General features: G+C 46.8%; 1 protein-coding gene across 11 annotated transcripts in view; it reads left to right on the plus strand.

Annotated features, from left to right (window-relative positions):
• The window catches only part of BMAL1 (basic helix-loop-helix ARNT like 1), a 95,224-nt gene that overhangs the window by 55,831 nt on the left and 12,796 nt on the right, over positions 1–26,597 (plus strand). For 3 of the 11 annotated variants that reach the window (XM_074336017.2, XM_074336019.2, XM_074336018.2), the window contains 13 exons: positions 6,497–6,626; positions 9,358–9,483; positions 10,173–10,319; positions 10,865–10,885; positions 12,600–12,638; positions 12,942–12,983; positions 14,286–14,443; positions 16,171–16,250; positions 18,936–19,028; positions 20,322–20,439; positions 22,877–23,026; positions 25,027–25,273; positions 26,317–26,423. In XM_074336017.2, the coding sequence (XP_074192118.1) occupies positions 10,180–10,319; positions 10,865–10,885; positions 12,600–12,638; positions 12,942–12,983; positions 14,286–14,443; positions 16,171–16,250; positions 18,936–19,028; positions 20,322–20,439; positions 22,877–23,026; positions 25,027–25,273; positions 26,317–26,423 (1,195 nt within the window). In that variant the 5' untranslated portion in view covers positions 6,497–6,626; positions 9,358–9,483; positions 10,173–10,179. Of the gene's footprint in view, positions 1–6,496; positions 6,627–9,357; positions 9,484–10,172; positions 10,320–10,864; positions 10,886–11,100; positions 11,172–12,599; positions 12,639–12,941; positions 12,984–14,285; positions 14,444–16,170; positions 16,251–18,935; positions 19,029–20,321; positions 20,440–22,876; positions 23,027–25,026; positions 25,274–26,316; positions 26,424–26,597 lie in introns of those variants that run through there. The other 8 variants (XM_019729475.3, XM_074336022.2, XM_074336021.2 and 5 more) reach the window with 7 other exon arrangements.

Genomic DNA, 26,597 nt, shown 5'->3' on the forward strand with positions numbered 1-26,597 from the left:
CCTCAGGCTGCTTCCAGAGGAGCCAAGAGGCCGATGAAGCCTAGGTGCTTTGTGGCAAGGAAATCGGCAGGGTGGGAGGGGACAGGAGGGGGTCCTTAGTCCTGACTGGTTCTGCAGAGCAGGTTCCCCTTAGTGTATCCCACCAAACCTTTGTCTGCCAGGTGTGGGTGGGCACGTGGGGAGTTGGAGACTCCACTGCTCCTGGACCTTCACCCTCCAGGGTTACCTGTGTATAAGCTTCCAAGAAGCCCTGCAGAAAAGAAGCCTAACTGTTTTACCCAGCATTCCCCTGTACTTCTGTGGCCATTGATAATCTTCGCCATGTGATGTCATTAAAATCCCATGGAACCAGTGTTCCGTGGCAGACCTTTGAGTGCCAGCTTCAAGGATTTTTAAATCCCTGCTTTCTATGGAATGTGCCCACTCCTTATTTTGTGCGGGGGTCATGCCATATTGTAGAAAGACTATGGGCCTTAGACAGGACTGACCTGGTTTAAATCTACCTTCCTATAAAATCACCAGCCTTGGTCAAGTTACTTCACCTCTGAAACGTCATTTTCTCAACTGTAAATGGGAGCGAGCCACTAGCCATCCTATAGGTTGTTGTGATGGTTAAGTGAGAAAATAGTTAACATTATTATGTGCCAGGCACCATTCTGAGCACTTAAATCTCCACCACGGCTCTGAGGTAGGTAGTTATCATCCATATCACATGGGTCAGGAGACTATGACCCATAAAGGTAAGTGTCCTGCATATCTGGGAACTGAGATTTACGCCCCAGGCACTAATACACGGTGAAGTGAGGCTAAGTGCGGGCCGTGTTTTGTGACTCTTAATTAGATCCATGAACCCCTCTAACAGCCTTCAGTAACCCTCCAAGAGTGGAATTCTGTGGACTCTCCTCCATCAGTGGTACTGGGTCGTCTTTTCCACAAAGACCAACCTTGTTTTGACTCACAAAGTACTCCAGGGTTCACACACCGTGCCCCTGTGTGACCCTCTCAGTTGGCCCTCCAAGCTCAGTATTTCCAAAGGCAACCAGTCTCCCTGATTTATGGCTGAGCTGGGATTCCCAAGCATCTAGAGCTGTCAGCAGGACTGGATACAGAAGTGCCACAAGCAGGGTTCTCCCACAAGCCCCTGACAGCCACTGAAAATACCGCTGTCATCTGCTCAGAACCTACTCTCACCACCCAGCCCACCAGGGAACATCTGCAACACCTAATCCAAGTCTCATGTCCTCCCCGGTCCTTTCTCCTTCCATTACACCACCCCCCTGACACACAACACACGCACACACCCGACTTATTTTCTGTTCTACTCCTGTAACTTATATCTGCCCCACAGTGAGGAAAAAAAGCACTTCTTCCTGAAAGCACTTGACTGCCACCTGCCGGAAATTTATCGTAATGGCTCCAAAATCTCTGCCACTTAGAAAGGCCACGGCGCACCCTGGAGTCCTGCAATGTGCTGCTCTCAACTGTGAGCACACGGTGCTGCCTGTGGCGGGGATCACGCATCGTGCCGTCACGTCTTTACCAACTAGACTGAGGGAATCTTGAACATAAGGCCAGCTGATTCCCCCGTGTCCCCAGCGCCCTGGCTTCCACCACGGGCTAGAGAAATGCATGCTGAAGGGTCCTGGAGCCAACACCCGTTACTTCAGTCTCATGGCACCTGGGTGAACGTTCTCTAAATCTGCCTTTTGCAAAGCAAGGCAACCAAACACGCCACGGGCTGTCACTAAGCATAGAGAGTCAAGGGGGACTTTCAGGAGAGACAGGGCCCTTTCAGCTTCTCACCTCTGCTCAAAGGCCACCACCATCTGAACAGACCAGAGCAGCTCCACATTCATTCTCAGTAAACCCGGAGTCAGGCACCAGCACCACGTAGTGGAGACCATGTGGAATGGGCCCAGGGCCAGCTGCCGTGGCTCTTTCCATGAGGGAAAGTTCCTCCAGACCACTGCTGTGCCCAGGGCCAGCTCCTTGCAGGTTGTGGGGATGTGAAGGTGGCCACACAGCCGTCCTTCCTGGGGAACTTGGGGTTTTGTGGGGAAGTAGATGAACAAGCGTACAGCTCCTCGCAAGGGTGGTCAAGGACGTTGATTCATATCGTCTATATTTTCCTAAGCTGTGCCCTTTTACTAAGCCACATCATCAAAAGCCATTAACCCAATGACACCTGGGGCTTTACAAGGGGGTCTTAACAGAACTCCATCCAGCTGTCACATCTGGGGGTGGAGGCAAGAGGGTGGAACAGGCTTTCACTGGGGTCCCATTTTATAAAGGGGAAGCCCGCTGTTCTTTCACAAAGCTTGTTTCCCTAGAGCCATTCTGCACAGCACTGCTCAGGTCCCACAGAGACCGCCTCCCCGATAAGTGCCCTTCCTTGCTCCGTCTTCCCCGATGAACTAGCTGATACTCTTCCCGGCTTGTGTGGGGCCTCTGGCTGCCAGGGAACCCAGAGACCACTTGTCGGCTCAGTTTCTGTAGCTTTTCTGAACCAGGACTGCTTCCTCTTCTCATTTCCCCTCAGCCCTTCCCCAGGAGTGCTTGTTTTGGAGGTTTTGTATGTTCCTTTGTGGGGATGGTTTTCGAGGCAGGACCAGGGGTGGTTTTGCTCCTCAGAACCAATAGTGAGCTGTACACGCCTGGGTTCAGTCCCCATTGCTAGCTGTGTCATCTTCAGATAACTTAGCTCTTCAATCCTTGGTTCCTTACCTGGAAAACTGGGGTAATGATCACAACCAGTGGATAGGTTATCGGAAAGATTAAACTAGTGCAGTGTAAATGCCACTGTTCCCTTCCCCTCCTTCCAAGTCGGGCTTGGTCTGTGGCTCCAGAATCCTAATCTGCATTTCTTTCCTCCTGCCTGTGTCAGGCAGCTTAGGAGGAGTGATACAGCCGTAAGAACTAGGTGACCAGCTGTCCTGGTTTGTCTGGGACAGAGGGGTTTCCTGGGATGCAGGACTTTCGGTGCTAACACGGGAAGGTCCTAGGCAAACAGAAGACTTGGTCACCCTAGTAACAACCAACCTCAGCATCTCAGTGGCTTTCTTTCCTTCTTTAAGATTTTATTGGGGAAGGGGAACAGGACTTTATTGGGCAACAGTGTGTATTTCCAGGACTTTTTATTTTTTTTATTGGGTAACAGTAGTGTGTTTTTCCCAGGACTTATCAGCTCCATCCAAGTCAAGTCATTGTCCTTTCAGTCTTAGTTGTGGAGGGCGCAGCTCAGCTCCAGGTCCAGTCGCCGTTGTTAGTTGCAGGGGGCACAGCCCACCATCCCTTGCGGGACTCAAGGAATTGAACTGGCAACCTTGTGGTTGAGAGCCCACTGGCCCATGTGGGAATCGAACTGGCAGCCCTGTTACCCATAGCTCGTACTCTAACCAACTGAGCCACCCGTCCGTCCCCAGTGGGTTTATTTCTTCCTCATGCTGTTCCCCATCCAGGACCTTGGCTAAAGGACGAGCCTCTATTTAGGAAATTGCTGGTCTCAGCACAAAGAAACACATGCTAAAAGTTCTGTTCCAAAGTTGCCGTTGTCCCGTCCACTCCCGTTCATCAGTCAGGCGAGTCGCAGGGCCAGGCCTGCCCGGGGCAGCTTGCAGACTCTCCCCACAGGGGAGGGCAGCTGATAGTTTGAACCTTAATGTAATCTACACTCTCCCCTTTCTCTTCTTGCACCATTCTGGGGTGCTGGGGCAGCGAGGAGGGAAAGCAGTGAGAGACGCCTGGTCTGTGATTTGGGGTTCTTGGATGTGGTCAGATTCCTGTAGACGGTGTGGGGTGGGTTTTTTTAAGGGGGCAAATTGGCCTCGCCCTGCTCTGCTCAGAGAATCAGCTGCGTCTCCTTTTGGCACCTAATAGTGATTGATAGGTTATAGGGGCAGCCTGGGCTGACTCCTCTAGCCCCTTTGCTCCTTTCTGTGGAGCCCCTGAAATTCCTCTCCTTGTGCTCCAAGGAGCATGAGGAAACTGAGGTGGGATGGGGGGTCCCCCAAGTATACTGCACAAGTCCCTTTGTGCTGTTCTTTCTCTGGCCTTCTAGTGAGCCTCCCTCTAGCTCAGAGGTGGGCACACATGTGGCCCCCGACTCCAGGGCCACAGGCCAGGCTCTCCCAAGAACCTCCTTGCTGTGTGCCACTTGGATGGCAGCACCAGGGTGGCCCTGAGCTCCCCCTCAGCCAGGGCCCCTCTCACAGGTACCTTCGTGCCTTGTCTCCTAACGCCCCCTCCCTTGGCTCAAGTCTTTTGGAAGTAGGTAGCACGGTAAGAGGGTTTTTGTTGTTGGTGTTTCTTTTTCTCTTTGTTGTTTCATTTATTGTCTCACATCTAAGAACACCTTCTCGGAGAGAAAACAGTTTTCCAAAAATAATTGTCACAGCTGATTACGTTTCCTTACCTTGTCCAAGCATATAAAAAAGGCCTTCTGATTTTTGTTTTGCAAAATATAGTGCCAAAATCTGTTAGCATTTATTATGTCTATAAAGTAAATTTGCATATTGGAAAAACTGATCAAAATAAGACATTCCATATGAAGTTTGGTACTTACTGGTAGAATGTTCCTCTAAGTTCCAGGCCGGGGGGGGGGGGGGGGGGGGAGGGGAAAGGAGTGAGGCTATTACTGGGAAATACCTACAGTAAGATGGGGGTGGGGCAGGCAGAAAGCAGAGAGGCTGAGGTGTGAAGGGAAGGGTAGGAGCAGCAAGGGGAGAGCCAGATAGTTCTCCTAGGTGACACCTGAAGGCACTTGAAAGGAAAGCAGGCGTTCACCAGGTGGTGGAGTGGCTAAAGGAAGCCACACCTGTAAAACAGTGTGGGAACAGCTGAAGTCTTGTGCTCTTGGGAATTTAGGTGGCTCAGTAGCCTGGAGATTTCATCAGCAGATGAGGAGGGTTGGGCTGGAGAGCAAAGAAGCCATTGTGGAGGCCTGGTGTTTCCTGCTAGGGAGTTTGGGGTTTTATCTGGAAGGTTTGGAGCAGAGCAGTGAAGCCATTGAAGGGTTTTAAGCAAGGGTGTGTCTGTCTCAGACCCCAGTGAGGCGGGGGTGAGGATGGAGAGGAGAGCAGCCTGGATGGAGGCAATGACCAGGGGACAGGGAGGTGGCCAGGCCCATCCATCAGAGGGCTATGTGGGGGCTCTGGGCTGTGAGGAGGAGAGAGGGAAGGATGCCCGGTGTGGCTCAATTGATAATTAGGGGGCTGGGAGGATAGTGTGGGACCTGGACTGGGAATCGGATTTAGACGCAATCAGAGATGGTAAGCTGGCCTCTGGCGGCACTTCCTGGAGACTTGGAAGTCCATGCGCCCGCTGCTGTGTCACCTGAGGCTTAGGGACCAGAAGTCCAGAATTCCTGGTCAGGTGGTTTGCACATGGCCAGAGACTGGGGTTACGAGTCAGACTGCAAAGGGGAGTATATTGAGAGGACAAAAATCAGTTCTATTTCTGGATATTCATTTGAAGACCTATATAATCAAGACAAAGATAAGTGGTCCACAGATGGCAAGAATTAGCCACCGGAGTGTGAAACACTGGAATTCTTGCTTCAGAGAGGTCAGTAAAGCCCCATGTAAAATCTCAGTCTTGCTGTCTCAAGGCAGGGCAGGAGGGCGGGTGCAGCCGGTCTTCCTTTAGAGCCTCTTCCTCCCACATTCAGGGCACAGGGGGGCAGAGAGGAGACCCCTCCAGCCTGCCTGTGGGAGAGGGGTGGGGCAGCGCCCACCTGTTAACATGAGCCCAGCGCCTTTTCAGAATTGATGTCTCCCTTAGTTTTGTGTGTGCTCGGATGTACTGGGGATCGTGGGCATTTCTGCAAAACTTCTGGGCACGACCTACGATGTTTAAGGTGTTGGCCCTGCTGGCACTTCGTTTTGGCCAGATGTTTTCTGGAGACTTATTTCCCATTGTTCCTCATTGTTGGCGTTGAATTAACCTCACTTGCGAGGAAGGTTGGAGTGCCGTCCTTAGCAGTGAGGGTAGCTCCTGGAACCCACCACTCCAGCTGTGTGGCCTCTGCTCGTTCCTTCAGCTCTACCCCAGTCTTCTCAGCAGTAAAACGAAGAAAGCAGTAGTATCTACCTCAGAGTTATTCCAGGTTTAAATGAGTTAATCTACATAATACAATAGGAACAGTGCCTGATGCAAAGTACACACTCAATAAGTATTTGTTACTATTGCTTGACCCAGCAGAAGAAATGAAAACTGTAAATGATATCTTCCTTCTCTTAAGGCCGTGCCAAGAACCCATGTTTACTCATTTAAAAAACATTGCTGTTCACAGAAAATACCTGCTGCCAGATTCCTTCATGTGTTTGTAGTTTAGTTGAACAGGCAGCTGTTAAAAGATGGGGCTGTGAGCCGTTCAGTCGCTCCCTGTAATTAGGAGTCATGTGCTAGCTCCCCATCTCTGTTAGCTAACAGGTATTTTAAGTCTATTTGCCCCAAAGTGACCTGTCTGGTTTTTCTTTTCCCGTGGGCCCCACTGTAGGTTTCTGGAAGAAGTTGACTGCCTGAAAGGAAACTACAAAACATGAAAATCGCTTTGAGGTGACCAGCAAGTCCAGTGGCTCGTTAATTCCTCCCAGGGTGGATCTGAGGTTTAAGAACTGTAACTTCAGGTAATAAATCCTCATATTCCCTTCTTCCCCTCCCCCAGCTGACTGTCACTGGCAATTTCCATAGTAGTTTTTCCTTCAGGAAGTGTGGTTGCTTCCAGGCCCTGAAACTTGGAATATTCCACCTCATGCTATTGTCTGGCTGGTCACAATGAGGGGTGGGGACTGGAGATGGCACCTCGTCTAACATGCAGCCCAGAGGGTCACCTGGACCCTGAGGGTGGGGCTCTGTACTCATTCCTGGCCCACGTCTCCGAGTGTCACTGATAATACAACAACAATGGCAGCTAGGCCTTTAATATGATTAAATGATTATAAATTGCTCCTTGAAGAATAAATCAGAATAGCCAGGAGATTTCTGAAAATGAAGAATAAGAAGAGGGAAAGAATTTGTTCAGATAGTAAAACATATTGTAAAGCCACAATAATAAACAGTGTGGTACTAGAATAGAAATAACTAGATCCAAGGAACAGAATAGAAAGTGCAGAAATAGACCGTAACTCAGTAAAGGTGGCACTTCCAATGCTTGCTCACAGGATGTGTGGTCTAACAGATGGTGTGGGGACAGCTGTCTGTCCATTAGAGGCGAAGAAGAAATTTCCAATATTGAGTAGTGTACCAAAAATAATTTCCAAATGGCTTAAAGAGCTAAATAGAAAGGTAAAATTATAAAAATATTAGTGAAGAGAACATTCTTATTATTTGGCGTGAGAAAAGCCTTTTTAAAATGTCATTTGTAGTATCACATGCATAAGAAGCAGGAAGGTGAGAAAGGTATTTACAACATCTATGATGAACAAAGAATATATTTCTAATATACAAATTTATTCATTCATTCAACATCTATTTATTAAATGCTATGTGCTAGGAAGTGTTCTAGGCACTCAGGGTACAATCAGCAAACCAAACAAAATCCCTGCTCTTCTGATGCTTACCGTCTAATGGAGAGGCCAGCCAGTAAGTAAAGAAGGAAGTAGGTTACTGCAGGCCATATTTTGATAAGGGCGATGGAAAAATTTAAGCAAGCAGCGTGGGGGTGGTTAGGGAGGGTTGTATGAATATTCAAGGAAGCTTCATTGATAAAGTGACATTTGAGCTGCCGTATGAAGGAAAAGGGGAGAAGTAGTTGAATTTTTTTTTTTTTTTTTTTTTTTTATGTTGAGCTGATAGGATTTGTGATGGATTGGATGCAGGTTGTGAAAGAAAGAAGTGAATCAGGAGTGACTTCTAGGTTTGGGGCCTGAGCAACCAGAAGGATTGAAATACTGTTTACTGGGGAGAACCAGAGGTTTGGGTATGGACATTTCAGTTTGAGGTTTCTGTTGTATATTCAGAGGGAGATGGTTGGTTGTACAAGCTTGGAATTCAGGGAGAGGTTTGAGCTGGAAATGTAAATTTCAGAGTTGTCATAGCATGGATAGATTTGAAGCTGTGAAATTAGACACATCTCCTAGGGAATGAGTACAGACAGAAAGGAGGTCCAAGGACGACTCAAGGTCATCACTCCAGAAGTCTCTGCCTGCCCCCGATCCTGCATCATCCACTTTCCCCATCTCCTGGACCATTCTCATTAGGATAAAAACACGCTGCAACAACTCTCATATTGTGGCGACGGTGGGGGGGGGACTTTTCTGAACTTCATTCTTCTCCAGTTACTGCCCCGTTTCTGTTTCTAATTCCTTGCCCCTTGTTCTCTATCAGTCATCTCAAATCAGGGACCCTCATTTAGAGGCAAGAGAGGTGAGAAGGAACCAGCTGAAGAGCCCAAACAGGAGTGCTGGCCACTGAAGTAGGCGAACCAGGAGAGGGTGGCATGTCTGAAGCCAAGCGACAATGGGGAGGGAGAATCAGCTCTATCAGATGTAGCTGATGGGTCAAATAGGAAGGAAATGGAAAACGGGCCGTTGGATTTAGCAACCAAGAAGTCAGTGGTGACAACAGAGGCTGTCTTATTGGAATAATGGGGACAGAAGCCTGATTTGGGTTGATTGAATAACCAATGGCACCAGGTGGGCTGCGAGCTGTGGTCGCTGGCCGCTTTTCTCTGGGGTAGGAAGCCGGGTTACCAGCTGCAGTGAGGATGGAGGAGCTGTTGGAGGTTTGAGGAGAAAAGAGAAAGTATGACATTCTCCGCAGCAAGGTGGGAGAACAAAGGGAGCAGGGGAGTCGGATCGCTGGGCAGCACCGGCCTCTGAGGTGAGAGGTCGGGGAGGGAACGTGAGAGCACTCGGTTCGCTGTACGCTTCTCTCCCACCAGGTTCAGGCGCCCAGGTGCACATGGGTTAGCAGGCCCATCGATACTAAGACAACCTGGTAGAAAAACAGGACAAAGAAAACAATCACAACAACAAAAGCAAATGCCTATAGCATAGAAATATACCATCTATAGCAATGTAAAAATACAAGTAAACGCAGTGAGGTTTTGTTTTTTCTTCCAGATTGACAAGAGCTCTTGTTGGGGATATAAATTATTGGAGCTTTTCTACAGCAGTGTGTCAGTATCTACCAAAACATACACATGGCCTCTTTTGACCTGTCAGTTCTACTTCTACAAATTTATGTTAATACTAAGAGAATAGCTCACATATGTGGAGATATATGCAGAAACATGTTCACTCCAGCAGTGGTTGTGAAAGTGAAAAATCGGCACACACCTAACTGGGAGGGCCTGGTTCACTAACTTCTGAGCATAATAGTGAAAACAAGAGCTCACACTTACGTCTTGCTTTTCAGATGAGGAAACTTGGGCCCAGAGAGAAGGAGTGACAGCCTCAGTCACATCGAGTGGAGCTTGGACTCCTGATTGCGGGCAGTACACGGCCCTCTTCAACTTGGTTTAGAGCTGGAGTTCCTTGCAAGGTAGTTGTCAGCCTCTTTTGAGGGCCAGCTCACTTTCTTCTTTTAAAATATGATTTCTCAAAATGCTTTGCAAACTTATTTACAGTGTCTTCGTTTCTGCAAGGTTTTCCTTGCAGGGGATGCTGGGTCCAAAAGGACAGTCAGGGAAGAGAGGACAGACTTTGCCTGAGCCACTGATAGAGAGGGACCGTATTTTTCTGACTCCCAAGTCGGACTTTATATTCTGAGAAAAGCTATTATCTGCTTTCCTATGACTTTTACAAAAGTTGTAACAAATATACAAAGATAATGAGTCTATCATTGATTTCATTGACCAGATTAATAGATGGGAAGAAAATGAAATTAGGGCTGTCAGAACATCCGGGACACATGGTCCCCTCAGGGAGAGGCACACTGGCTGTAACTTCCAGAGCCTGCGGCTCTGGTTTAGTTCTTCCACGCCCTATCCTAGCTTCTCTGGGCTTTTCATCACAAAAATGAGTGGGTGAGCCTCAGTTACCGATAATAGTTCCTAAAGTAAGGATGGTCCTCTTTCCACTCCTGCCATGTCCCTGTCCGTTGGCTGGTGAGAGATGTGTTGGTGCTGTAAACAAGTCCCCTGTCTCTCCACAGCACCACCACGGCCCCCACCACTTTAGAAGGGCACACAGAAATAAACACACCTCTGTGCCTCCTTGTACCGCTTTCAGACCTCCAATGGCCGACCAGAGAATGGACATTTCTTCAACAATCAGTGATTTCATGTCCCCGGGTGCCACCGACCTCCTCTCCAGCCCCCTCGGCACCAGTGGCGTGGATTGCAACCGCAAACGGAAAGGCAGCTCCACCGACTACCAGTAAGGCCGTTAGGCTCTTCTTCCCCCGGCTAAACTTGGTGTCGGTTCACGGGCATGGGACATCTAGGGGCCAGCTACTGTTTCTCCTGGAAGAAGGACCCTCTTTGTGGAAAGGGATGGGAATGAAAGATTCAACTCCAGGTGGCCACACAGGTGTCTTTTTCTTTATTTTGCCCCTGCACTGCAAGCAAGAGGAAGCTTCCAGCACTATTGAGGCATTTACTGCCCCCTGGTCCCCCCACATTGTTCCACATCAAGGGAAAAAGAAGAGCCTCAAAGCCACGTTCCTCCTTTTACTCTTTCCTTCATCTCCTTTTGCTCCTTTGAGCGAGATGGCTAGGTCTGATGTCACCTCAGGGGTTTCAGAGGGAGCTTTGCCTGAGGGCCTCTCCCTGAGGAACACATCAGTTGCTTAATTAGTGTTTGCGGAATGAGTCAGGCAAGGTCGTCTCTGAAAATAGTATAGGAACATTGATGTTATCCTTAAACATTATTGGCACTAGTATGTACCTGTTATATTAAATAGTATTTTTGTTTCTTTTTAGACTTGATGACTTTTCTTTTGAGTAAGTAAACTTTCACACTTACAGTCAACTCTTCTGTATCTGTACAAACACCTAGGGAATAAGGCAATGTAGAGCATTCAAAGGCACCTTTGGTTTTGTTGAGGCACCTGCGTAGAATCTTACCCAAATGTCCATTTAAGAGGTTTTCTTTTGTTTAACGAGGGAAAATCTCCAAGGAGATGTCCCCCCTCCAGCAGATGTCCTTTCTGCTGAAGTTCACAGGTCCAATATGGGGAGCACAGTGGCTGGAGGTCAGATGCCCACTAGGAGATGCTATGATTAATATGTAAGTTATCCCAGATGATTTAGAGAGCAAACGCCCAGGGGATGGAGAGTGGGTGTGAAGCCCGGAAGGGTGTTCTTCCATTGCAGTAACTCCCCAACAGAGATCAGGAGATGTCTCCTGTGGACCCCTTGTCTCTGGCCAGCGCTGATGGACCACTGACGCATTCTAAGACCTTTGTCATCTAGATCTGTGGTTTCCAACCTTGTCACCACCTAAGACCTTCGGGTTTCCCTCATGGACCCCAGTTTGCAAATCTTTTGTAGTTCATGAGACCCTATTAATTAAGCAAGTATAATCCCTTTCCTTATCATTGTAATGTACTAAAGTCGTATCTGTCAGGTGGACCTTCTCTTCACCTGAGGTGATCAACCTGGCCTCAAAGAGCAGACGCAAGTCTGGACCAAAGGGGAGGGAATTTTTTCATTTTCCTGTGTGGCCTGGACGATTTCCTCTGGACTTTAGGCCTAGCTAGCGAAACTCTCTGCCTGTGAGCAAATCAAGGTAACCTGGTTGGGAACCACTATTCTAGAATGAGATTCAGTGCTCCTGAGAACATTGTTTTTGCCCTTGAGATGCCATTGTTTGAAGGGCCGTAATTCCTCCTGTCTTATGGGATAAAGGATAAAGGCCCAAGTGGCAGCCAGCACCTGCCTGATAAATTTAGAGGCTGGAGAAGGCTGTGAGCTGACCCCAGGGGGATTTGGAACTCTTTCCTCTGAGGATTTCAGTTTATTTTCTACGGAACCACACACAAGGTGCCATGAAATTTGGATTTCTAGAGTCAGTTAAAGGGAGACAGATCCCTGCTGTGACCCCAGGACCCTCTACGGCCAAACGGTTCCTCACACCCCCTGCCCCAATGCCTCAGGGTTTCCCACCTAGCTGAGAACCAGAACACTGGGTAGCAGTGCCTTTGAAAAGCTGCCTCAGGGCTCTGCTCAGTACTTTTTTATTGGTACTTTGATTTCCCCTCCTCACTTCACCCCCACATACCAGTATACATGTATGCACATGTATATTTGATGCTCAGTATGTTTTGCAAATGAATAGACTCCATTTATCCAGAATGATGGTGGGGGTGGGGATGTGGTATTATATTTATTCAGATTCTCTGGTTAACTGAGAGTTGCCATAAATGCGTTGTATTCCCAATTTTCAAACAATCAAAATATAATAAAATATATGTTAACACAGAAACTCTATTGAAACTATGCGTAATTTTTTTGTACATAATCTGGAATGCCAGTTTGCGTTGTATAGTAGGTTCCAGTTGTTTTTGCTTGTTTGACTATTATTCTTCAATAATCAATACTATGACTATTTGAGCTTTCTCATTGTTTGGTTTCTGGATAAGTGAAAGCCTTCTGTATTATAAGAAGGCGTTTTGTACGTGTTTATTAATAGTCATGTTCTCTTTTGTTGTTTCAGAGAAAGCATGGACACAGACAAAGACGACCCTCATGGAAGGTACCATTAACCTGCTCACTTGAATGTCAGCATCCCGATAGCCAGTTTTCCTGCACAATTACACATCCTGTCACTTGGTACAGGTTCCACCCGTGTCTCAGATTGGGGATAAGCAAGGAGGCTGTGAGCCTGTGGGCTCACAATGGTCTCCCTCCCGCCCCCAGCCCCCAGTGTGACTAACAACCAACTTGGTATGTTGTAGAGAAATGACAGGGATAAAACAGGGAAGCAACAGAGAGATATAACTTTGCCATTAATCTCTAGGGGACTGTGTTTTTATCTTTTTTGCTTTTTCCCTCCCAGGTTAGAATACACAGAGCACCAAGGAAGGATAAAAAACGCAAGGTAAGCTTGGCCCTCATTCTGTGTATAAAACGTCCTGGTTTCTTAGAGTGCAGCCAAGGAGGCTCTGTGTGTCTCCTCCCTATCTAGTAGTCCTTTTGACATGGCCATATCCTTAGGGAGTAAAGAAGAGGGACAGAAGTGGCCTCTGCTCCTTGCTGTCTCCAGACTGAGCTGGCCTTCACTCTTTGCTGTCTAAGCATGTTTAACCTGAAGGGGACTTTGGAGGGAGCAGAAAATAAATCAAGCTAAGGTTTTTCTCCCAGTTTTCAGCAAATTACCTCTTCTTGACTCGAGAGCCCCCGAGAAGAGACCTGGGTCCTTGATGCAATTTCTGGGCTACACCTCCCCCCTCTGAATGGGGCCCTTATTGTGGCTGAAGGCCAGACCCGGGGGAAACCCTGCAGCCTTGAAGAGATTCTCTACCTCCATCTTTCCTGTCTCCAGCCACAGTTGCTGACCCTTTTCCATGAGGGTCCTCAGCTCTCCTGCTGTTAGATCCAGGGCCATCTGAGGCTGTGTCATGACAGCACTAGGGGCTGCAGAATTCAGCTGTCCTGAGACTTCTAGCTTTTCTCTCGTAGAACAGCCTTGGCAGGAGGTCCCATGGCTGTTGCTACAGCAGCAGCAGCAAACTCCATTCCCGCTGTTGATGCATCTCTTTAGGGGGACAGTCACAAATGGCAGGTGCAAACCAGTCAGGGACAGTGTGTGACAATGGAAGTGTCACCCTGCTTCAGTAAGCAGCAACTCCCAGGAGGGAGGAGTGTGACATTCTTGGAGACAGCTCCTGGGGACAGATCTAGCATCTGGCTGGAGTCATGGTTGAGCCAAGGATGGCAGTGTCAGTTACCTGGCGACTCAATCAGTGAGTGTCTGACAGGACACACAGCGGGTTCCTCACAAACCTTAGGGACCCTTGCTAATGGCTGTTCTGGATGCTTCTTTGCTCTTTGAAACCTCCACCTCCCTTCTCTTTCCTTCCACTCCCTTTTTAAAATCCAACTTTACAGAGGCTGAGAGGAAAAGAAATCAGGAGAAATTAACCACACAGTTTACTTGAAAAGGCAGGTTTTGTACTATTTCTTCTTAATTCTAAAGATGAGAGAAGCATAAGAAAACTAATACCAACCTGGCAGTGAGGCCACTTTTCCGTGACTTGAGTAGAAAAAGCTAATTTGAAACACTCTGCAAATTCTAAATTTGCCTTGTCAGATAAATATTGCAAAGAGTTAAAACTTATTTTTGTCATTGTTTCTTTGATGCTCAGTTACCTTTTATGAAATCATTTTTCATATTGTTCAGGGAAGCTCACAGTCAGATTGAAAAGAGGCGCCGGGATAAAATGAACAGTTTCATTGATGAGTTGGCTTCGTTGGTGCCAACGTGCAATGCCATGTCCCGGAAGTTGGATAAGCTCACTGTGCTCAGGATGGCCGTTCAGCACATGAAAACGTTACGAGGTGAGACCGGGGCTTTATTGTCCTGTATGTCCTTGCCCACAAATGTTACTGCTCTTGCCTAGAATGTTCCTGAGTCCCTAAGGCAAATGCCTGTGACTTGCAAATGTGTAGCCTTGAGTAATATGCCTATAATTTCCAGCAGTAGACACAGTGCCAAATGAAGTGATTATTGAGCTTATGTGAGTATCACGATGCGATTCTGCAGTCCTGTATCCCCAGAGGACAGAGGCTGTGTTCTGTGTGCAGGTCCTATGTGCGTGTAATCAGGCCACATGCATATCAGAGGACGCTGCTGATGTCCTGTCTTGCCTATGTGTATGCCAGGATTCCACCCATCCAATGATAAACATCAGAAATGTAGGTGCTCTTAGTGACACAGAAAAGTCAGTTTTTAAGAGGAAAATTCATCCTGGTGCCTTTGAAGAGTGAGTCACTGGTTGATGGTTCTTGCTGCGTTTTATTGTCCGGAATGAACACTGATGATATTTTCATCTTCCTGGAATTTTCCCAAACCAGATAGACCCTTTATGAGGGAGGCAGTAATTGACTTCTTTTCTGAGTGTGGGGAGGGTGAGAAAACCCAGGCAGAAATGTGGAAGTGACTTATCCAAACCACGGGAGAAATCTGAAACATATCAGGCATTTTCGTGAATGCTGATCCTGGAATTTTCCATAGCTCGTCTTGGACTATTTGAGGAAATTGGAAAGTGGGCGTTCAGTCAGATCTCTGACCTGCATTGTAAAAGAATTGTGTTTTTATATTTCCACGAAGCTACTAGAAATCAGCAGTAGCTGGTTTTGTCTGACTTTTGATCATTATTCTAAATATAAATGTTGTATCCTGTGCTTGGAGAATGGCATTAAAAATTCATATTAGTGAAGATGGCAGAGATTAAATTATTATAATTTCAATTAAATTGCAAGGAAAGGAGTGGCAAACCTCAAGTTATAAAAAGCAGGGATGTGGATCAATAATCTGCCTTGTGGGTACGGAAGCCACAGGCACGTTCTGTTAACCTGCTTCCCCATGATGCTTAGAACTGTCATGGACCCGTTTCATTTTAGTTCGTCACTATGCTAACCGTCCCGCAGATTCCAAGTCATTTACTGCTGGCGTTTTTCTCTGTTAAGTTATTGCTCTCCTGAAAGAGGCCCGATTGACAGCCTTTTAAACATAAGTCTTGTTCCCTTTTAGTCCCCGGAGCTCGCGTTGCATTTCCTGAAGTAATGCATTTCTCTAGGTTGCCAAGCTCATTTAACTCGCCACTGACGAAGACGAACTGACATTAAATGCCTCCTACAATATATCTGCTCAGGGCCTGGCAGACTGGGGGATTCCCAGGAACATTTAGAATGGGGATTTGAGGGCCTTTGGGACAACCCACTTAATATACATGTTGGGAGGAGGGGACCTGTTGGCTTCTAGAGTTGCCTTCTCTCAGAAGCAGATGTTTAACTTCTATTAGCTCTTGGTTTTCCCTATAGTGACAAAAGCAAGCTTGTGAGTCTCCTGTGGGCACCAGTGTTCTCTTTTCAATGGCATTCTCTTTGGCATTACAGGATTCTGTTCAAAGCCAGATCTGCCTTGTCTCAGTTAAGGAAAAAGAAGGTAAAATGAAATCCCAGGTCGTAGGGACTAGGCCTCATCTGGAAGTTTGAGGCAGTGCAGTGGAATGAGACGTTGTCTGAACATAGAAAGTGTGCTGACTCTCTTTTTCCTTCCTCAGGTGCCACTAATCCATATACAGAAGCAAACTACAAACCAACTTTTCTGTCCGATGATGAATTGAAGCACCTCATTCTTAGGGTATGTTACAGTTATGGGATTGTTTTACACGACATTTATTTTCACAAATTTCAGAGTTAAGTACTGGCATGTGGAAATTTGAAGTCTCAATACTGAACATTTTTAGGTCTACTTGCTTTTCTGGCTCTCCACCTTTATCTTACTGTTTGGACTAGTGTCACATTCCTTCCGAGACCTTCCTCCCCTTCTACTGCTTAGGCAAAAAATTAAAGGTCTGTGCTATTGTGGTTTTACATCAGAAGAGGCAGGTTTTTGTTAAAAATAGGAGGTAGTGAAGAATCACATTTCCACATGAAGGTTTTAGAAAGGGACTGAAACGGGTAAAAACTGAGAATTTCTCTTAGCACAAAAACATCCACTGAAATCTTTACACCAAAATCTCTTCAAAATAACAAAACTTTGAAAGACTTCATGATCCAAGGAGGAAAATAAATGGAGGAGGTGATGCTTCCACCTGCTTGATTACAGCTCTATATGAAAACAAACGAGCTCCCTTTGTAATGACAAATTCTTAATAATTTTGTTGCTGCTTTTCTGAATAATTTCCTATCAGACGTCCATACTTACAGGGTATGAAACGAGGATTTTTAATACTGTTCAAGCTAAAGACTTCATCTTGGGCTTGTCTTTCTGCTCTACTGTTTCATACACCACCGAAGGTGATCTGTCTTCCCTGATTAAACTTTTCTGTCTTCCCCAGCACATTTCAGTGGCTGTGAAGGCCCATCCTATCCCTTGTCACTTCCAGGTGCTCAGTTCCCAGGAATTTGCATCAGCAGAAGGCAAGAGCCACTCAACTTGTGTTTGAACAGTTTGGCAGGAGGAACTGGACTTCTCCTTTTCCTCACCAATGAAAATCTGACTAATTTCTTGCTTTGCCAAGTGCTTTCAAAGTCTCTTTTATAAATGGTATCAGGCAGCAATCTACCTGATCAGTGTGTAATGTCTAGATACTCTGCTTCCCCGTGTTTCGGAAACTAGGCAGACCATCCCAGGGCTCTGTATCACTTGCTAACACCATCCTTCCCGAGAGCGAGCCTGCCCCTGGTTTTCCTGTGTCCCCCGGTGCTCCTGGCCTTCTCACACCTCTGCTCTCCAGCTGTCCCCTTGGCCACAGCTCCTTCCGAGAGAAGCAGAATCAGGATGTTTTGAGCCTCCCCTGTACTGACTGTATTCTCTGGCCTTTGGAGCCAGAGAATGTGTTGAAATCTGCAGTGCTCGTGTCGTCGGTTCAGACCTGACTCTGCCCAGATGTCAGGATGTCAGTCACCTTCATCCCAGGTACTTTTATGCCACATCACTTCCTCAATGAGAAGCCTCAGAACACTTCTCTTGTTAGATATAAGATTGTCTGCAAGGCAAATGAGGAAGTTATTAATACCCTATTTTTTGACAGAATGAGGCTTCTAGCAGATGGTGTTTGGAAAGTCGCTTCCCCCTCGCTGTCATTCCTTGCCCCTGGGCCAGATTAGAGGCCTAACTTCAGAAAGGCTCATTCCTAGCTCACTTCTGTCAGGGAGGGCCTGCCAGGTTCTCTCATAGCAATATCCTTTCTTATTCAGTTCTTTTATCTTGGCACAAGTGCAGGCACCATTCTTTAACCTTCTGGCACATGAATTCATTTCCTTGTTCTTTGAATTAACTATATCCCACAGGCTCTTTTGTGGAAAAGGGAATGGAGTTTCTCAGTTTTTCCAAAGAACAGACGAGCATAGTGACTAAAGCAAGACACTGACCCACTGTGCATTAGAATTATGGGAGCTGAGTATGAGAGCAAGTACATGACAGAGTGGGCACCCTCCCTGTCCCTAGGAAGAAGACCCGGCAGGAGTTGAGTAGCTGTCCATCTGAAAGGTTATGGATACGATTCAGGCACATACAAAATATTCTAAGCTCTCAGATGCTATAGCTTTGGTATTTATCTGCTTCAGCCTCCCAAACAAACACCGTCCTGTCTCTATGCCTGTCTTTATTGGCACTTTAGGTTTTCACTTGTATTTAAAGGGAAGAAGAGGTTAAAAAGTATGTAAGGGGAAATTCTTGCTTTGCTTTTCTCATCTTGCTTAGAAGCAAACAGCCTGGACCAAAGGGTAATATTGTAGAGCAGTAGCCCTGTGTACGTTAGAATCACTTCAGGCAAAAGTCGGGATAGGGTGGAGGTTCCAGCAATACCAGTGATGCCGCATCCCTCCAGATGATCAGCATAAAACAAGAAACGCTCCTCCAGATGCTGAGGAGCACTGTTCTAGAGCTCTCTGTAAGCGGCGGTGTCCAAGTCGAGGACCCCGGAGACAAAAGATCTTAAAGATCCTTCCAACGTCAGATTCCGTGATTCTACAAGGTTGTTATAATTAAAGCAAAAACAGTGATTTCTCTGGACCTTCATACAATCAAAGGAAAATTTTTAAGCGGAATTCTGCTTTGAAATAGAATATACTTGAATTGGATTCTCCCTTGTGATCATTGGATGATATGTGTACACAGTTGCCTTAGAGAGAATCGTGTTTTTCTCCTAAGGCATTTGTTGCAAGCGTCCTGTTCTCAGGATACCTGCGAAACTGTCAATGAGAGCAATCCTGTGCTTCGGATATTTAGGAAACAAACAAATCCTTATTTGCTATCAGAGTGATTACAAATCATGTTTCTTGAAGTGTGATACATTGATTATCCATTTCTCCTGATTAGGCAGCAGATGGATTTTTGTTTGTCGTAGGATGTGACCGAGGGAAGATACTCTTTGTCTCAGAGTCTGTCTTCAAGATTCTCAACTACAGCCAGGTATTGCTCGTGTTTCTGCTGCTGGGGGGCACCCCTCGCAGCCACGCGGTCACCCCACTTCTCAGAATGATAGTGTCCAGTCACGTGGAAATGCTTATGTTGTCCCCCGACCCAGTTCTCCTTCCAGAACATTCTTCTTAAGAGAAATTAAGCTTAGAAAAATATTTTCATATGTCCCATGTTTCCCCCATTTGGAAGGTTCGACTCTGATCTTAGTAGCAGCTTCAGAACTTTCCTGTTGCTGACAAGTAAAGATCCTGTAACGGTGGGGTGGGGGTGGGGGTGAGGGGCTGTCGACTGGGCAGAAGGGCAGGCAGATAAAACAATAACAGACAATAGGGAAACCGGGAACCTACCCAGGACGTGTTTGCAGCAATGTGTCGCATTAACTCTGTTGAACCTCAGCTTCTTCTGAAAACCGATTATAATAATCTATACCTTTTATGATTGTTTGAGGATGAAATAAAATGAAGAAAGCTTCTAGAGCAGAGCTTTTCACCTATTATGTCCCTAGAGTTTTTATTCCCTCAATTCCTTCGTTCCTTCACTCATGCCACATGCTGGTGTTTGCATGAACACTTGGTAAGGCAGGAGAATCAAAGAGTCAAAATAACATTTATATTAATTAGAATTAATGTAAACTTAATGCTTTCCCAAGCATTTTGCTCTGTCTCACAGGAAAGGTAAAGAGGAAGTTTTCTTATCCCTTCTAACAGATTAGGCTACTGAGGCACATGGTACAACCCACCTGGCTGGAGACCAGAGAGAGTTAATGGAGCTAGAGGCAGAGCCATGCCCTACAGTTGCCCTCCTCAGGTCTCAGAAGGGCCTTTGTGGGCATCAGAAATAAATAAAAAGGAATATGCACAGCTGAAAGATCCCTGCCTTAGAGGAGCATGAACTATTTCTGTAAACAAGCCCCTTTTCCCTCGTGTGTTGTCAAAGCCAAACTCCTGATGTCTCATTCATTGCCTATGTATGTGAGCAGAGTGAGTGCATAAGTGTACATATGCACGTACGAAATATCTGTAATTCTCATGCTTAAAAATCTGCAAAACGAATTCTCGACCTTCATACAATCAGAGGAAAATTCTTAAGCTGAATTCTGCTTTGAAATAGAACTTACTTTCATTGGACTTTCTCTTGTGATCATTAGACGATATGTGTGGATATAGCTGCCTGGGAGAGAATTGTATTTTCCAACAAGTGCTGAAGGCAGCCGAGCACTTGTTGGATAATTTACATTCCTCATGCTGTCGTTGACTTGCCCTTTTTGACATTTCATCCCCACAGAATGACCTGATTGGTCAGAGTTTGTTTGACTACTTGCATCCTAAAGATATCGCCAAAGTCAAGGAGCAGCTCTCGTCCTCCGACACCGCACCCCGGGAGCGGCTCATAGATGCGAAAAGTGAGTAGAGGGAGCTTCCTCCGCAGCCCACGCAGCCCCTGCAGACCTGCGCGCCCCCACGGAGATCGCAGAATATGCGCCATGGTCTGTCTCAGCCCCTGGGTTCCTACTCCCGCCCTTTATCTGGGTCACAGGTGCTATCTTTGGATAAAGGGAATTATGTACATTCCTTTGTGTTTGTTTTCGTTTCACATAAAGAAGAAAAAACTCAGTGTTCAAATTCACTGCAAGGTAAAGCAGCTACTTTGATTTCCTTCTGATGTTTAGTTATTTTCTTTCAGAATCTAGAAAGTCCCAGTTGTATGCTCCTGAACTGAAGACTCACACCAGTTTGATTTGCTCCCCCCTAAAAAAATCACCTTTGTTTATCTCAGTTGCATACGTGCAGCCTCATAAAAGAAAGAAAAGTTGAAATATACACCTGACGTTTCTTTGACCAAAGTGGTTCCTCATTAGATTGCTCCCCTCCTGGCTTCCTTCTTGCAGCCTTGGAACCAGTGTTCACATTCTCCCCCAGCTTCCTGCTCCTGCATCCCCTCCCATGTCCTGTGTGAGGCCCCAGTAGCCCAGGAGGCTGTGCACTGTAGCAGTGAAGAGTGTGGACTCTGGAGTCAGATTGCTGGGCTCACATCCTGGCTTCACCATTTACCAGCTGTGTGACCTTGAGCATGTTACTTAACCTCTCTGTGCCTGGGCTTCCTTATGTATAACATAGTATCTATTTCATTGGGTTATTGTGAGGATTAAATATGTTAATATACATAAAGCATGTGGGACAGTCCCTGGCCCATAGTAAGCATAATATCAGTGTTGGTGTGCAGCTCAGCCCAGTGCACTCATGGCCTAACTAGTTTCCTCCTTCCAAGCCCCCATTTTAATCCCAGGAAGGAAATACCACCAGAGGAATCTCCTTTAAACCAGCCTTTTCATTAAGGCACTCCACTTCTTCCTAGAAGTACAATGCAGTTTCTGGTACCTGTTGTCCTTTGTAGTCTGGCCCTGGCAACGTTTAGTGATCTGTGAGAAAAAGAGGAATGGTGTTTGGTCCCTACCTGTAAGGCTCTTGCTGTATAGTCAGGGAGACAGGAGGTAGACAGCTGGCTCTCTGCGTAACAGGTACAGACATAGGAATCGTACAGGCATAGAGAGCAGATGATTAATTCTCCCATGGGCGTGGGGAGAGGCATCACTGAGGAGGAGACAACTGAGGTGGCTTTGAAAGGATGAATTAATGTTTGCTGGGTGGGGAAGGGAGGAAAAAGCAGAGGAAACGATTTGGGGGCCTGTGCAGAGGTGTACCGCCCGCGTGTGGCCTGCTTGGTGCTGCTGGAACGAAGCGTGCAGGGATGATGAGGGCTGCAAAAAGAAGACTTTGTCGTCTGTGGGACACAGTGAAGGGCTGTGAGCCAGGTGGGACAGGCTCGCAGGGGCATTCTGGGGAAGATCCTTGAGGCAGCAATGTGGGAGGTAGGTTGGGGTGGGTGGGGGCGCTGAAGCCCAGGAGTCCCCGGCAATGGCCTTTGCCCTAAGGGTCGCTGCCATGCTGGGCGGTGGGGTGCGCATTACCCTCACACGTGGTCTGCAGCACAGCGTCTGCACTGACCCGTAGCTGCGTTTCTGTCCAGATCAGTCATGCTCCTCCTTCAGAGACGCGTGCAGTTGGTCTAGAACAGCATAGTCTCATGGAAACAACGCAAACCACAAATAGGAGCCACATGTGCGATTTAAAATTTTCCAGTAGCCATATTAAAAACATAAAACTAAATGTGAAATTAATTTGAATACTATCTTTTATTTAACCCGATCGATCCACAATGAGATCTTTTACATTCCTCTTTTTTTTGGTACTAAGTCTTTGAAATCCTGAGTGTGTTCACACTTACAGCACACGCCAGTCAGAATAGCCACGCGTCAAGGGTTCAACAGCTGCGTGTAGCTGTTGGCTACCAAGCTGGACAGCACAACTGTAGAATGGGCTCCAGGGGTCTGGAGTAGGAGGCAGCCCGCTCCCTCCTGTCCATGTCAGTATCCGAATCGTGTCCTTCGAATCCCAGCCCCAGTTCTTTTCCTCTGGGAAGCGCAGGCCGTCTCTGCCATTCACTTGGCACTAATCATATATCCCCTGGTATTATTACTAATCTTTTCCTGGGGAACATCCATTTCCCCTTCTCCTGGACAGGAGCCCGTGCTCCATTTCTTTTATCCCCAGAGCACGTAATCCATTCAGCCAGTGGCTGCATTCTACGTGCTCTAGAAACACGCCCAGATTGACAACATACCTGTCAACACTGCAGCTTTCAAACGCAGGAGAAATGTTATTCTTGTGTCGTTATAAAACAGTGAGGCAGGAAAGGAAAGGTTTTCTTCACGGTCACACTCCCCCTCCTGACAGACAACACTACCCTCAGTTTATCACGTTTTGTGTGTTGATTTGCAGCTGGACTTCCAGTTAAAACAGATATAACCCCTGGGCCATCTCGATTATGTTCTGGAGCACGGCGTTCTTTCTTCTGTAGGATGAAGTGTAACAGGCCTTCAGTAAAGGTTGAAGACAAGGATTTCCCCTCTACCTGCTCAAAGAAAAAAGGTAACCATTTCACAGTTCTGTAAAATGCTATTACGGACGAGGCCTGCTTTCTCCGCTGGAGCTCTCAGCAGGGTGTTGGTTCAGAGGTTCCTCGCTGGCCTGGCCGAGCAGCAGGTCCCAGGACCCCAGCCAGGACCTTACTATCCCCACGACCCACAATGTTGGGCAGTTGGGAGCAGGGAGAGTTGGAAAGCCCTGATGGCAGAGATTCATGGGAACGGTTCCTCTGTTTAAACTCTGTTTTTCTCACGTGTTTGGGAAAGAAGATGCCGAGCTGCAGTCCTCACTGCCTTTTGAGCAACCCACCAATCCATGAGAATTGCTCTTGCTAAATCCACCAGTGACCGTCATGTTAAATGCAATGGTCACTTTTCATTTTTCTTCCATCTTGAAGTGTTCGTTTCCCTAGGGTTGCACGAAAGCACATTTTCCTCATCTCTGCCATCCTCAGTCACGCCAGGCTGTCTTCCTGGTTTCTTTTGCTGGCTCCTCTTCTGTCCTGAGCCACCTTCTCTTTTATATCTTTACTTGAGTCCCTTAGCTTTCAATGCTATTTATATTTCAGTAACTTCCAAGATTATATTTCTAGCCCAGACTTCTCTTTTGAACTCCAGATCCATAAATTAACTGCTTATTAAGTCTGCCTGCTTAGCTATTTCAATGGCATCTTAAACATGATATGTATGAAAGTAACCACCTGAGCTTCTCCTTCATGTAAATGGCAGCAAAAACGAATAGTAAAGTAAAATGTCAACCACCATCCATCTAGTTGTACAACCAGAAGCCTGGGAGGCACCCTCACCTCATTTCACACCCCTCCTCCCTCCAGTTACGAAGCCCTGCCACAATGAGTTCCTTCTGCAGAAGTTACCTGAACTATGTTTATCCATCTCCATGTTTACCACTATCACCAGATCCAGGCTACGCTCAGCTCTCCCCAGCTCTGGTAAAGTAGGGTCCTCACACTTCCCATCCTTCCACACAGCAGCCAGAACGATCTTTGTAAAATCAAATCTTTTTATCAGTTGCCTGTTTAAAACCCTTCAAAGTTTCCCATTGCTCCTGAAGATAAGTTCAAAATCCTTAATGTGATTGGTTTTCCCCAGTTTCCCAATAAGTAGCACAGATGTGATGTTTTGTAAACACGCCGTAAGGATTTATTATTGGAATCCAAAGGGGCTCCCCGCTTATTACATCCCAAAGTGAAATCTTCCTTCTCTCTAAAACACTCTCTTCCTGGAGTCAGTGCGCTGGACCAGCAACCACTGAATCCACAACAGTTGCAGTCACCTTCGTTTTCTTTCTTCCATGCCAGTTGTCGGGGTAGTCACACCAAATCCCCAGTTCTCAGAACCTTCCCCTGCGTCCTTCCCTGCCTCCTCCCCCTCGCGGCACGGCCAGAGCGCAGCCCCCCTCGTCTCTGGCTGTGTGTCACTCTCCTGGTTTTCACTCTTCCAGTTGACCTGTCATTCTGCTCCTAGAGCATCCAAACCCTGATTTGATTTTGCTGTTTCCCACTGTTATACTTTTGGAAGCTCTCCATTTCCTATGAGAAAAAGGCTAACACAATGGTTAGCAAACAATCCAAGGCCCCTACAGTCTGTCCCCCGCCTGCCTTTCCAGCTCTACCCCTGTCACCTCCCTTTCACTTTAGCTGCACAGAGCTCGCTTCCATTTCTTATACAAAACATGCTTCGGTGCCTTCTCACCCTTGGCACATCAGGCAGCGCTCATCCTTCTTGATCCACCTCCTCCATTGTTTTTCTGGGCAGCCTTCCTTTCGCCAGACCCTCCTCCCTCGGTGAAAACAGCTGTGCTCAGCACAGTAACTCTGATAGTTCTTTTTCTGTCTTCCTCTCTCGCTGGATGCTAACTTCTTGAGAATGAGGCTTTGTTTGTAATCTTCTGACTCTGTACCTATATCCCATCCCACCATGGGCTGCCCGTGCCCCCGTGCCCCAGAGCCACCCTGACACTAACCAATGGACTTTGCTTTCTAGCAGATCGCAAAAGCTTCTGCACAATCCACAGCACAGGCTATTTGAAAAGCTGGCCACCCACAAAGATGGGGCTGGATGAAGACAATGAACCAGACAACGAGGGGTGTAATCTCAGCTGCCTCGTCGCAATAGGACGACTGCACTCTCACGTGGTTCCACAGCCGGTGAACGGGGAGATCAGGGTGAAATCTCTGGAATATGTTTCTCGGCATGCAATAGACGGGAAGTTTGTTTTTGTAGACCAGAGGTAAGAGTCTGCGTGTTACCCTTGAACAATAATAACCGTAGAGGATTTTCAACTCTGAGTAAAGCAGAGAAGACTCGGCTGTCATCTGGCTTTCCCAAGGATGAAAAGAGAGAAGGAAGTGCTGGGGATCTCTGCTAAAAAAATGAGACCTATAAGAAAATCAGCATCATAAATACCGAAATCTTACCTGTGTCATTCTCTGGCACGTAGTGACGGTTAAGTAGGGTGGTTTGATGTCCATAGCCAAAAGAGAAATAGTAGCCACAGTATGCTATCTGAACATATGCAGTGTTGTTCTGGGACCATGGCTGTGATTGGAATTCTGAAACGGAGGACTTGGAAAAGATTATCTGGTCCTGAGCTGTCCCATACAGTAGTCACTGGCCATGGTAATCTCCTGTGGCTGTTCAAGTTCAAACGGAATCAGTTAAACTTAAAAATTAAATTCCTCAGGCTCACGATCCCCATGTGGCTAATGGCACACGTGTGGGACGTTTCCAACCTCACAGAAAGTTCTGTTGGATGACACCGATCTTGTCCAGTCGCATTTTCTATGGAAGAAGAAGTGAGGCCCAGCCTGGAGACTGGCCTCCTCCAGGACGCACACTAACTGGCCGTAGACCTGGGCTAAGAACCAAGAGGTCCCAAGTTCCACTGCTGTCCGCTGCCTCCTTAAGAATATTCACAGACTAATACTTTTTCTGGCTACTAGAAATAATCACTAAATACTGGAATAGAAGACAGCATTTTTCAAGGTTCTTGTGGCCCCTGCTGCTAGAGCTGCTAGAGTTTGGTTACCCTGATAAAAAGTAGACAGTAAATGGAGTTTTGTACGGGGGTTTTGATTTCCACCACATTTCTATCTAATATAGTTATCATTTTTAAATGTCCTAAGATTTGATTTCTTGTGATAACGTAGGCCCTCTGGAAATCCACCCCGCTTTGACCTTGTTCTCATTGTCTGTAGCAGGGTTCATCCACTGCAGAGATGTTGTTCATTGTCTGAATGGATTTTTCTTTTTTGTTTAAATATTCCCTTCTAGGGCAACAGCTATTTTGGCATATTTACCCCAAGAACTTCTAGGCACATCATGTTACGAATATTTTCACCAAGATGACATAGGACATCTTGCAGAATGTCATAGGCAAGGTAAGCTGGGCTGTACAAAAGGTCTTAAGTTTAAAGTGTTCCCGTTTCCAGACTAGTCCACATAACCGTCCAGAGAAATCTGCCCCCAGTGACGTGGGAGTCAGTGAGCCCAGGAGGCTTGAGGCAGAAACATCTGTGAGGAGAGGAAGCCGACGCTCCCAGGCCCCATCTATC

Source organism: Rhinolophus sinicus, chromosome 14 (assembly GCF_057876585.1).
Source record: "Rhinolophus sinicus isolate RSI-liver-muscle chromosome 14, RSI-T2T, whole genome shotgun sequence".
NCBI lineage: Eukaryota > Metazoa > Chordata > Mammalia > Chiroptera > Rhinolophidae > Rhinolophus > Rhinolophus sinicus.